The 13329-nt window shown below is 49.4% G+C and overlaps 1 protein-coding gene across 1 annotated transcript; it reads right to left on the reverse strand.

Annotated features, from left to right (window-relative positions):
* Nucleotides 1-778: 778 nt before the first annotated feature.
* On the reverse strand, nucleotides 779-2866 carry IVL (involucrin). The gene is made up of 3 exons (XM_009244076.3): nucleotides 2240-2866; nucleotides 1655-2029; nucleotides 779-1504 (listed from the first exon to the last, which is right to left on the reverse strand). The coding sequence occupies exons 1-3, from the start codon at nucleotides 2864-2866 to the stop codon at nucleotides 779-781; spliced, it is 1728 nt and encodes a 575-aa protein (XP_009242351.3).
* Nucleotides 2867-13329: the final 10463 nt, after the last annotated feature.

Here is a 13329-nt window from a genome sequence, read left to right on the forward strand (position 1 = left end):
AAGAGAGAAAACCCAAGCAGAAGAGCCTGGAAATGTTTCCAGGGAAGGGGCTAGAACCCAGATGGAGCCCCCCAGCTTTCCTAGCATCTTCCCAGTCCCCCTCCTAAGAGGAGCTGAGTCTGGAGCAGAAGTGTAGGGTGGGCTCTGCCAGGGGTTGGGTGTGGTATTGTGGTGGAAGGTAGTGTTGGACTGAGATGCAACCAGAACAACGTATCCCCTTTTCATGGTTGGCAAGTGTTGTTTTCAAGTATGTAAGTGAAGCTGATTTTTTTTGGGGGGGGGCTTTGTTTCTTTTTCAGGAACTGTTGGATCTATTGAGTGGTTTGGGGACCAAAATTTAAAAAGGGTCTGTCCTCCTTTCAGATTGGGCCATGGAAGTCTCTTGCAGCCATTGACCCATACACAGGTTTTTATGTGATGTGAGAGAAGAAAATGCTAAAGAGAATGTAGGATCCCAAGAATTCCAGGATTTATTATGTATCATTGTACACACTCACTGATTCAGCTTCAATACTGGGGAAGTAAGGATTCCTATAGTAACAATAGTCCCTCAAGTAGAGGCTCTGCTCACCTGAGGTTGGGATTGGGCTCATTGAGGGTGGCACTGGACAATAATTCCCTCTCTCCCCCACCCCCACCCCATTAAAGAGACATGTAGAGGGACAGAGTCAAGTTCACAGATGAGACGGGCCACCTAGGGGACCCGAAATAAGTGGAGCCAGTGGCTCTCTCTTCCCTTGTATGAGACAGTCTGAGGGCCTCTGGACACTGCGGGTGGTTATTTATGTTTGGGTGACCACTGCACCTCCTGCTTCTGCTGCTGCTGCTCTACAGGAAGCAATACTTCTCCCTTTGTGGGCAGGGCTGGTTGAATGTCTTGGACCTGGCCTGGAGCTGGGGCAAACACAGGCTGCTCCAGCTGCCCCTTCTGCTGCTCTAGGTTCTTCAGCTGCCCCTCTTGCTGCTCCAGATGTTTTAGTTGTCCGTCCTTCTGCTCTGGGTGCTCTAGCTGCTTTTCCTGCTGCTCCAGGTGCTTTGGCTGTCCTACCTGCTGCTCTGGGAGCTCCAGCTGTGCCTCCTGCTTCTCCAGGTGCTTCAGCTGGCCCTCTTGCTGCTCTGGGAGCTCCAGCTGCTTCTCCTCCTGCTCCAGGTGCTTTGGCTGCCCCACCTGCTGCTCTGGGACCTCCAGCTGCCCCTGCTGCTGCTCCAGATACTTCAGCTGCCCCTCCTGCTCCTCTAGGTGCTTCAGCTGCCCCACCTGCTGCTCAAGGTGCTCCACCTGCCCCTCCTGCTGCTCCAGCTGCCCCTCCTGCTGCACCAGATGCTTCAGCTGCCCCTCCTCCTCCTCCAGGTTCTTTGGCTGCCCCTCCTGCTTCTCTAGCTGCTTCAGCTGCCACACCTGCTGCTCTGGGAGCCCCAGCTGCCCTTCCTGGTGCTCCAGGTGCTCCAGCTGCCCCTCCTGCCCCTCCAGGTGCTCCAGTTGCCCCTCCTGCTGCTCCAGGTGCTTCAGCTGCCCCACCTGCTGCTCTGGGAGCTCCAGCTGCTTCTCCTGCTGATCCAGGTGCTTCAGCTGCCCCTCCTGCTGATCCAGGTGCTTCAGCTGCCCCTCCTGCTGTTCCAGGTACTTCAGCTGCCCCACCTGCTCCTCTGGGACCTCCAGCTGCCCCTCCTGGTGCTCCAGATGCTTCAGCTGCCCCTCCTGCTGCTCCAGATGCTTCAGCTGTCCCTCCTGCTGCTCTGGGAGCTCCAGCTGCCCCTCCTGCTGATCCAGGTGCTTCAGCTGCCCCTCCTGCTGTTCCAGGTACTTCAGCTGCCCCACCTGCTCCTCTGGGACCTCCAGCTGCCCCTTCTGGTGCTCCAGATGCTTCAGCTGCCCCTCCTGCTGCTCCAGATGCTTCAGCTGTCCCTCCTGCTGCTCTGGGAGCTCCAGCTGCCCCTCCTGCTGATCCAGGTGCTTCAGCTGCCCCTCCTGCTGTTCCAGGTACTTCAGCTGCCCCACCTGCTCCTCTGGGACCTCCAGCTGCCCCTCCTGGTGCTCCAGATGCTTCAGCTGCCCCTCCTGCTGCTCCAGGTGCTTCAGCTGTGCCTCCTGCTGCTCCGGGAGCTCCAGCTGCCCCTCCTGCTGATCCAGGTGCTTCAGCTGCCCCTCCTGCTGATCCAGGTGCTTCAGCTGCCCCTCCTGCTGATCCAGGTGCTTCAGCTGCCCCTCCTGCTGTTCCAGGTACTTCAGCTGCCCCACCTGCTCCTCTGGGACCTCCAGCTGCCCCTCCTGCTGCTCCAGATGCTTCAGCTGCCCCTCCTGCTGCTCCAGGTGCTTCAGCTGTCCCTCCTGCTGCTCTGGGAGCTCCAGCTGCCCCTCCTGCTGCTCTAGGTGCTTCAGGTGCTGCTCCTGCTGCTCTGGGAGCTCCAACAGTTGCTCTTTCTTCATTCCCAGTTGCTCATCTCTCTTGACTAGCTCTTGATCCAGTCGCTGGTCTAAGAGCTTCTTCTCTTCTTCCAGCTGTTCGTTTAGCTGCTGATCCCTTTGTGCTTTCTCCTGCTTAAGCTGCTGCTCTGGGTTTTCTGCTTTCTGATGTTCCTCATGCTGTTCCCAGTGCTGTTGCTGAAGCTCCTGCTCCTGTGGCTCCTGCTGCTGTTGCTCACATTCTTGCTCAGGCAGTCCCTTTACAGCAGTCATGTGCTTTTCCTCTTGCTTTGATGGGACCTCCACTGGGAGCTCGACAGGCACCTTCTGGCATGGGGGAGGCAGTGGAGTTGGCTGTTTCATTTGCTCCTGCTGGGTATTGACTGGAGGAGGAACAGTCTTGAGGAGCTCCTGACTGAGGGCAGGGGAGAGGGTCACTGGCAGCGTGTGTTGCTGGGACATCTTAGAAGCTGCTGTCAACCTGAAAGACAGAAGAGATCTGATGCACAGGCTGAAGGCAAAGGAAATAGATGTAACCTTGGAAATCTGCAGAAGTATCTGGTTTTTTAGCATCTCCTCTTCCCTTGGGCTGGGTACTCTCCCACCACCTCTGGACTATCATTTCCCAAAAGCAGCAGAGAGTGAAGGGTGGAAATGTGGAGGGGCAGAGAAAGGTCCTCCTAGGAGCCTCCTTGTTCCCAGGTGAGAGCCAACAAGGAGATCTATCTGCAGGGCTGTTCTGCAAGGGTGGGCCAGGTGCCAGCTCACTGTCTGCTCTTGTCTAGTCCTTGTGTCCACCCTCATTGCTTCACTGACCAAGGAGCAGAGATGCGTTCTGGGATTATGTCACAGTGAGGAGTAAGGCCTTAGGAAATGAAAGGTCTCTTGGAGAACACCAAGTCCTAGAAAACCAATAGGCTGTGCCAGAGAGGATCCAAGAGGTCATGGTGTGAGCTCCAGACTGGAGCTACAGGACATACTCTGGGCCTGCATCTCCCATTGGAATGTTGTGTGTTTCTGGGCAAGTCACTTAGTCTCCTGGGATTCGGTTTTCCCCTCTGTAAAGCCAGCAGGTTGGCCTATTCAACCCCAGGGCTGCTTTCTCTCCTGACCTTCTGAGGTTTAGCTGCAGTCCTTGTGTCTGGGGTGGGGCTGCGGGAGCTGGAAGGTTGCTGAGAGTTGGAGCTTGTTCTTCCAAGTCTTATACTTCTAAGTTGAGTTTTCCTGTCCTAGCTCTGCCTAGGTTTCTCCAAATAGAAAGGTTTCCCCATTCTGCCATCTCTCTGTGCAGCATAGCCAAAAGGTAGAAGCTCTTCCCTGAACCTCTCCCTCCATAAAAGAGGCAAAATGATGGTCTGTCAAAACCCAAGAGGTATAGGAAAGAAATTGACTGCTATTCCCCTCCTCCCTTCCATAATTCTCTCTCACACACAAATCCAAAAATATGGTCACAAGAAAAGATGGGACATAGGATGATTACTCTCTGTTCTGCACTTCTGTGCCAAGGCACTTTTCTCTCAGTACTCTGACCCGAGTCCCCCTAGAATGAAGGTCCAGCTTAATCCAGCCCCAGAGTAATGCCCACCCCCACCCAGTCTGCCCACCCCCACCATATCGTATGCTGTTGGAGGTCCCAGGTCCTAACCCTGGTTCTACCGTCCGACACTTACCAGACTCACGGTAAGGCTGAGGCAGAGGCTTTGATGGAATGCTGAGCTGAGCAGGAATCACGGCACTCTTTATATCATTCCCCAGCCTGGCCTCCCTCCAGGTTGAAGGTGATGGACAGGTTTCACCACTCTAGTTGGTCAACTTCCTCTAGCCCCTTCCTGACTCACCACAGGCATCTTAAGCAGCAAACCCTTTAGGGCCCCATTTCCCAGGGACACACAGCTCCTGCCTGGCCAGAGGATTCTGGGAGCTCAACTATTCCTGTGATGCTTTTCTGACCTGGGCTCAGGGAGCTGAGTGAGGCATCCTACTCTTTTGTGACCTTAGTCAAACTTCTGCTCCGAATCTCAATTTTTCCACTTGCAAAATGAGTTTGTTCTCATTATTAGGCCGAAAGATTCACTTTCAAGGGCATGAAATGGAAAGTTATATGTCTTTCGGGGATGTCCAGGCTGTGTTATATGTTTGAAGATAGAGTCACTTCCCATGAAGGGGTGGTATTTCTGGGGTGTTCTCTTGGGCCACAAGCCCTTCCTCTCTCAGAATATATTTTTAACTCCATTCTATGTGGAAATAAACTCTGTCTTTGGTGGGGGGAGTCTGACTTTAGGCCAAGTAGAGTCAAGTAGAAGGCTTCTAGGAGTCGTCTGCTGCTGCCACTTGCTGCCCAGCCTCCATGCCCGAGGCTGCAGTTAGAGAAGTTCTCAGGAATGTCATGCTCATAAGAACTCCAAAGCGTGGCCCACTCTAGGCAAGGAGACGGGATTGAATATACACAATATAAAAATAAGTATTGCTTTTTATAATGACAAACCAAACTACTTTCTTAAGTACTTTTTTAAATGCATGAAGGTATAAAGATCAGAATCAAATCATCCATTTCCTGTTCTAAACCATACTCTAGAAATAGCTTAAGAAATCTTTCAGAGTGGGGATTTGAGCACGTCTCTCCCCAGTGCCAACAGTGTGCCAGCACACTTGAAATAACATTCAAATTCACTGACCTGGTTTAAAAGACCCTGGGTACCTGGCTTCTGCCTTCCTCTGGGGCCTCAATTCATGTCAGTCTCTCCCTGAGAGGTATATTCCTACCTCACTGAGGGCCTTCAGTTCCTGAGATGAGCCCAGAGCTCTCCACCTGGGGGCTTGGCACCTGCTCTCCTTCTGCCCACAGGCCCCTCCCCAGGTCTCTGGCTCTTTTATGCCTTTCAGCTTCAGTGTCAATGTTGGGGTCTGTCAGATATCCTTCTCTGTGTACCATATCTAAAGGATTGGTACTTCATTTCACTTATAACAATCTAGAGTAATTTATTTGCATTTGTTCACTTGCTTATTGTCTATCTCTCCCACTGGAAAATAAGCTAAGAGCAGGGTATACCTGGTATGTTTTCCACTATGCCCCTAGAACCTATCAAAACCATTGCATATAATATGTGCTCTACAAGTATTCATTGAAGATCAGTGAATTTTACCACCCGAAAATAATGACTATTAAACATTTTAGTGTTGATCAATGTTTATATGTGTGTGTCTGTATGTGTGAGTAAAAACAAAACTGATTTATTTCTTCTCTTTCTTTTTAATGGTTGGTTAATAACTTATTATATGGACATCATTCATTTACACTCTCTTTTTTACAATCTAATCCAAAAAGAAGGAATTATAAAGACAATACTCAGTGGGGCTAATTTTGAGAAGTGTCCTGATTCCCCATAGTTTTCCTGACAGGCACCTTTCTCTTAGCCCCAAGTAAATCTATTTAAAGCACTAATTTTGTCATGTTCCTGGATCATGCCTAAAAAGACAGATGGAGGACTCACAAGGGACCCTTGGTTTCTGCAGTGCTATCTCCTCCTCATGACCTCTCTGTTCCCTGAGCCTACCCAGGGACCTCACATTCTTTTTCCCATAGAACAGGGACTGTGCCATTTTCTGGGGCAGAGGAAGCACAACCCACTCTGCCTTGAAGAACCAATCAAGCATCCTTACTTTGGCCCTGATGCCCTTGTGCTCTGCTGCTGACCTCATCTGGGGGGAACCTGCCTCTTCCCAGCCCATGACAGTCAGTCTGGGGCAGCAGACTTGGATCAAGGAAGTCACACCGGTCTTATGGGTTAGCAGGGGCTCAGTATCTGCCAGATCTGCCTCCCGCCCTCTGACTCACGGCATAATAAGAGCCTTAAGGAGAAGATGGTATGTATGAGCCTTTGACCGCTGGGCAAAGCTAGGGTGTGGGAAAGAGGGCAGTGGATAAAGCTGAGGGAGTGTTTGTGTGTGTGTTTATGCAAGGGAGGGGTTGGGGAAACCTCAATATTCTAGGGCTGAGAAGTCCCTTATTCTGCCCACAGATTGCCCCATTTGGGAGAGAGGCATTCATGTATATGGGAGAGGTTCTTTCACTGCCTGTGTGAATGACCTTATAAGCTCCAGGTCCACATGACAAGTCTGGGTAACTGTCCAACCCCCACCCAACATAATAAGGATGAGCTCATATCCCATGACACATGGAGAAGCTTTGGCCCCAACTCTGTCCCAGCCCAAGGATGCACTGGCTATTTCAAATTTGGAGGCAGAAGCTGGCTGGTTTGTCTCCCTCCTGAGTGAGGGAACCTATTTGAACAGTTGCTTAGTGATAGGGGTCAGAAGAAATTGGTTATGGTGATTCAATGTCCTGTGGGGAGGGATGCTGAGGACAGCTCTTAGCAGATTGCCATAGGGGTCATGGCAGATGGTCCTGGAAGGTGACTTGGGCCAGAAAATCATGCATTCTCATCTTGGATAGTCATGCCTTGTCTGCTTCCTGGTATGGCACTGCCCCACGCTCTGAGGCTGCTAGCCTCCTCTCCCTCTCACAGGCCTCCTCCTCTCCCCAGGGCACTGTCTCCTACATCAGCGGCTCTCAGTCCTCAACCTGCCAACCTGCACTAGTTGCCTTCCCACACACTTCTTTTTTTTTTTTTTTTTTTTTTGAGACAAAGTCCGCTCTGTCTCTCAGGCTTGAGTGCAGTGGTGCAATCTTGGCTCACTGCAACCTCTGCCTCCCTAATTCAAGCGATTCTCCTGCCTCAGCCTCCTGAGTAGCTGGGACTACATGCCTGGCTAATTTTTGTATTTTTAGTAAAGATGGGGTTTCACTATGTTGGCCAGGCTGGTTTCGAAATCCTGACCTCATGGTCTGTCCGCCTCAGCCTCCCAAAGTGCTGAGATTACAGGCGTGAGCCACGGTGCCCGACCTTCTGCACAAACTTTGAATCCTCCTCGTCTTTCTCCATTGCTTCCTGGGCCTGACCTTGGCTCTTCTCTCACCTTTTGTGCCCGTCTGCTGTTCAAGGAAGGGAGATGAGACCAAGAAAGGGCCAAGAGGGCTGACTCATCCTTTTTGGGCTTCTGGGTGGATCTGTCTGTTCTGACCTGCTGTCCTCTCTTACATCTTCTTATAGCTTTCTCTCCTGGGCTTGTTGGATCACTGGATCTCAGTCATCAGTGCTGGCCTTTGTTCTTGGATCTGAGAGCTGTGGAAGGGCAGCCACAGCTCTGCTCTTGGTGGCAGCAAGAGGAGCAGAGGCATAAAGGCTGTCAGTAGTAGAGAAAAGAGACACTCAGTTCCCCCTTCTCCAACTAAAGGAAATTCCCTCCCCTTTGGGCTCATTGTTGAGGAAATCACATTTTGTACAGTTAATTCTCTGTCTAGCAGCAGAATGTCTGAGATGGAGGAGTCCTCAGAGAATGCATGAGAAATGCCTTACACTGTGCCTGGTGCACAGAAGCTTCTTTCTTTATCTATCTAATAATAACTAATAATAATAACTTAAATTCACAATACGTAAATTCATAGAAACAGAAAGCAAACTGATGGTTGCCAGGAAGTGAGAGAAGGAGAGAATGGGATGTAGCTGCTAATGGGGATGATAAAAATGTTATAGAACGACATAGGGTTGGTGGTTGCATAATATATGAATGTACTAAACACCACCGAACTGTCCACTTTAAAATGGTAACTTTATGTTATATGAATTGTACCTCAACAAAAAAAGAAGTAATGCCTTTGCCTAATACCAGGTCACAAGGTAAAGTTGTTAATATAATTGATGTATTCATTCAACCAACACTTACTGAGCCTCTACTATGTGCAAGGCACTGGAGATAGGATTATGAATAGAAAACACACACAGTCCCTGCCTTCGAGTAGCTTAGAATGCAGGCATTCCTTAACACATAGGAGCTTCTTAACACACATATGCCTACTCCCCACCATTGGGGCTCATCTGTCTTCTGACAGGAATTGAAATCTGGAGAGAACATGAGTTGCCCAAGAGCCTACAGAGAGGCTGTGATAGAGCTGGGCTGGAACCCATGTGTCCTGACCTCTGGTCAGGGGCTCTCCTCCCCGTCAGGCTGCCTTGCTAGGTGCTCGAGCATCTGATGGCTATGACAGGTTCCACTAGGTGACTTCAAAGACACATTCTAGTTCTGTGAGTCAGTCACTTACCCCAACATGGCCAGTTCTGGGTTTTCTGGAGGGAGTGTCATTTTTCTCTGGCTCTCATTCAGCCAAAATGCCCTTGGGATGACCCTCTTTGGTCCTGGGAATAGGGAGCTCCCCGTCCTGGGTGGGACTTGTGTTTAAGTTTATTTCAGCCTAATCCAATCTGAAAGAATGTTACCGTTCAATGATGGGCACTGGCTTTGCTGTCAGACAGGCCTGGGTTTGAATTGCACCTGCACGTCTTTTTATCTGGACAAGACATTTCACCTCTATGAATTTCAGTTTCCTTGTCTGTAAAATGGGGATACTAACAACTCCTTAGAATTCTGTGAGAATTTGGTGAGGCAATATATGTGCTTAGCACATAGGTTGTACTCAGGAAGTTGGCTATTTTATTGTTGGGGGCCATTGCAAAGGTTTGCTGATGGATTACAGTGTGTTACCTACATAAAGATAGTTTTAAGGATGTAAGTTCTTTAAAGTTCATCAGCTTTAACTAACTCATTTTGCCCATGAAAAACATGAAGCCCCATAGTCACACAGTCTATGGGAGTAGTGTGGTGAGGGGAGCCAGGTCGCCTTCCCATTTGCTGCTCCTTCCAGTCTGCTGCTGCTGAGCCTCAGGTGATGATTCAGCCCAAGACGTGAGACTCTGTCTTGTGCTTTGATGACGGCCTGTTTGCACTGAGTGTGCTCCCCTGAGTGGGAATCATGGGAACATTAAGGTGGCTTTGCATTTCTAGAGCTTGATGGTACATGGAGGGGTCTGGGATCTGCATGAGCAGAGGACAGACAGTGGTTTGGAACAAAATTTTATCTGGAAAAAGGAATCTAGTAATAGAGTGAGGAGTGTACATACAGTCACAGCCCATCAAGTCAAAGGTAGAAGGTACGATTTCAGCCAAGTACATGGAATGGAGATGATAGGCAAAATACCATGTGGGGTAAGACTTCACAGGGCTGTGTGAAAAAGAAGGCAGGGCTGTGAGGAGCACAGCTTGGTTGAGGGCAGCCAGGAGTGGCAGGGCCCTTGGGTCCAGGGAATGGGGGAGGGACATTTCAGAGGGGAGAAAGAGACAGTCACAGAACAAAAGGGGAGCACAGGGACCAAGTCCAGCCATGAAGCCTCCCTCCGAAGTGTCCTCAATTGTCCGACAAGTAAATGTAAGGGATCAGGGATTTTCCAGGACTTTGCCCAGCTTCCTGATTTATCACTCCCCACTCCTTCTTTCTCCTCTGCTAATTAGAGACTGGTGGGGGACACCTGAGCCTGCATCAGCTGCCTCCTGAGAGGCATAATTGCTCTTACAATTACTCCTAAAAGCGGTTGCAGAGGCCATTCAGATGCATGTGTTTGCGCATGTGCATGTGTGTGTGTGTGTGTGTGTGTGTGTGTGTGTCTCACGACTTTATCAACACAAATGAGCTGCCCACATTTTCCTGCCTGGCATGGGCCCTTGTGAGCCCCCCATGAACTAGTCTGTATTTATGGACAGTTTGTGACAAAGCAGTCTGACTGCTCCAGGCTACTAGATGAGTTGATCTGGTCCAAAGTAGAAAATAGTGCCTATCCCTCCCTCCCTAAGACACATGCCCCCTGCTTACTGTCTCACATTAAACTAGGTCACAATGCTGAAAGTCAGGGCATGTGCAGGCCTCTGAGACCTCAGCTGAGCCAGTGTGCTGGGAAGGGCCCTGGCCTATCATCCCTGTCTGACAGAGAGATACAACCCCTGATCTCAGGATGCTCTAGATGTAGTAAAGGATCCTGATTCTGCTCTCAGGGAACTCCTAGCCTGATAGACAGACAGGTGCAGAAACTGAGAGGTGGGTGCAATTCAGTGCCATGCCAAGTGAGCACTCAACTAACTGGACCCTGCATGGATGCAGGTATAAACAGAAACAGGGCTTGGAAAGTCTCCCTGGAAAGAATGCAGAGGAAAGTGCAAAGGGAACAGGCCTTCCAAACCTGCTGTTTGGTAGACACTGTGCATCAACCCCTCATTCACTCTCATGTAATAATCCTTTATGCTTTACAGGGGAGGAGCTGAAGCTCACAGTAGTGTAGCAGCTGGCCAGTGCTCTCAAAGTCAGCAGGTTGATCAAGCTCAAGTCCCTGTGCTCCGAAGCCACTCTCTCCACTGGGGGCAGAGATGTCCACCGTGTGCAATAGACACTGAATCCTGGTATGCCCCAGTAAGAGAGAGCCCAGGGCTTCCATAGGGGATGACAGGGGAGCTGCAAGTCTGAAGACAGGTATGCTGGAAATTGCTGGAGTAGCTGCAAAGTTATTTTCTTGCCACTCAGGTTTTACTAGAAAGCCTGCTTGGGGTGGAGTGGGCAGGAAGGGGAGAGAGCAGTCAGAGTGCTATGGGAAAGAAGGGTGAGCCCATTTCCTCTCATAGGCTAGTACTTGCATGCTCAGCTCCAGCTACCTTTCCTTCTCCCCATACCTCCCCTACCTCTGCCAGGAGCCCTAGGTCCAGTAACCCCAGGGCCACCTGTCTACCCCGCTTAGGGTCCAAGTCTGGGGATTCTAATGCTGGAGGGGCCTTCAGGGCACGGAGTTCAACCTTCGCTTTACAGAGGATGACGTAATCTCAAGAGGAGAACACAGGAAGGCAACGCAGATCTCCAGGTCCCAGTCTGTGGACCTGGTGCTTTCCATCCTTCCTGTCTGCTAGAAATGCCTTTCCTACCTTCTTTCCTATTGGCTGATTTTTTATTCAACTGCTGTTTCTGGAGAGTTTCTTTGTATGCCTGTGTTCTAGGACCTAGGGTATAGCATCGACCAAAACGGGCAAAAATCTCTGCCCTGCTAGAGCTTTCATTCCAGTGGGGGGTGGAGGAGTTATGCAAAATAAACACACACCTGAAATATAAATCAAGGTATGCAAAATAAACACATATCTGAAATTTAAATCAAGTTAAATGTTCAGAAATTCTGTGTAGAAAAATGTGGCAAGGAAGAGGTTATGGAGTGCTGGAGGAGGGCATTGTCATTTATTTTAAATGGGGTAGCCAGGGAAGGCCTCACACAGCAACCTGGAGAAAACCAGGAGGTCAGCATGAGGATGAGTGCAGGCACAGGGCCCAACAGGGGCAGCATCTCGGAGGCAGGAGTGCTCTGGAGCCAATAAGGAGGCTGGTGTGAATGAGGGAAAGATTTTTGAGAGACAAGGTTGGAGGTCTCGGTAGAGGTGGGCGGTGGGGAGAAATCATGTAGCAACTTTAGCTTTATAGTCAATGAGATGAGAAACCGCAGATCCGTGACATTATCTGACTTAGTTTTTAAAGGCTCTCTCTGGCAAGGGTGGAAGCAAGTTGAACTGCTAGAGGAACTGTAGGAATTTAGCGATGGCTTGGAAGTAGGGTAGTAGAAGTAGAGGCAGAGAGAAGTGAGCAGAATATAGATATGTTTGGATCCTAGAACCAATAAGACTTACATCTTACAAATAAAATAAGATACAGAGTATCGGTGGGGAACAACCTGAATGACCATAAAGACTCATTAACAGAGATGGGGAAGACCACAGGTGGGGCCTTTTTTTTTTTTTTTTTTTTTTTGAGATGGAGTTTCACTCTTGTTGCCCAGGCTGGGGTGTAATGGCGTGATCTCGGCTCACTGCAACCTCTGCCCCCTGGGTTCAAGCGATTCTCCTGCCTCAGTCTCCTGAGTAGCTGAGATTACAGGCACACACCACCATGCCTGGCTAATTTTTGTATTTTTAGTAGAGACAGGGTTTCACCATGTTGGCCAGGCTGGTCTCAAACTCCTGACCTCAGGTGATCCACCCGCCTTGGCCTCCCAAAGTGCTGGGATTACAGGCGTGAGCCACTGTGTCCGGCCGAGGGGCTGGTTTTATGGAAAATGTCAGCAGTGAACGTTGCCACATGTTAAGCTTGAGCCATCCAAGCAGAGTTGCCAAGTAGGCAGTTAGAGATACTAGTTCTGAATTCAGAAAGAGGTTTATGCTGTGGAAATACATTTGGAAATCATCAGCATATAAATGGCATTTGAAGACATGAGCCAGGATGAAATCACCAAGGGAATGAATATGGAGAGGAAAGAGAAGAGGCTCAAGCATGATCCCCTGAATCACTCCAGTGTTGAATGATCAGGGAGATATGAAGAAAAAGTTCAGGAAAATTGAGAAGGGAAAGAGCAGACAGAGTTAAGAAACATGGTAGGATAATGTGGTGTTCTAGAATACAAGTGGACACATTGCCAAGGAGGAGGGATAAACAGTGAGACAAATGCTGTACAAATATGTGGAATCTAATAAAGTCAAACTTACAGAAGCAGAGAGTAGAGCAGGGGTTTTCAGGAACTGGTTGGGGGAGCTGGGGAAATGGGGAGATGTTGGTCAAAGGGTACAAACTTTCAGTTATAACATGAACTTAGTTCTGGGGATCTAAGGTACAGCCTGGGTCCTGATGGATGTGTTAATTCATTTGATTGTGGCAATTATTTCACAACGTGAACATATGGCAAAGCATCACATTGTACACCTTGAGTATATACAATCTTTGTCAATTAAATATGTTTTAAAAGATAAGGACTAAGAACGCCCATTGGATCGGGCAATACAGAGGCCGTTATTGACCTTGACACTGGCAGTCTAAGGCAGTGGTAAGGATGAAAGCTAGATTGGGGTGGATTCAAGAAAGAATGAGAAGAGAGGGCTTGGGAACAGCGAGGATAGAGAGCATTTTTAAAAAATATTGTTAAGAGAAGCAGATAAATGGGGCAATAGCCAATGCTGAC

The sequence above is a fragment of the Pongo abelii genome, chromosome 1, assembly GCF_028885655.2.
Source record: "Pongo abelii isolate AG06213 chromosome 1, NHGRI_mPonAbe1-v2.0_pri, whole genome shotgun sequence".
In the NCBI taxonomy this organism is placed as follows: domain Eukaryota; kingdom Metazoa; phylum Chordata; class Mammalia; order Primates; family Hominidae; genus Pongo; species Pongo abelii.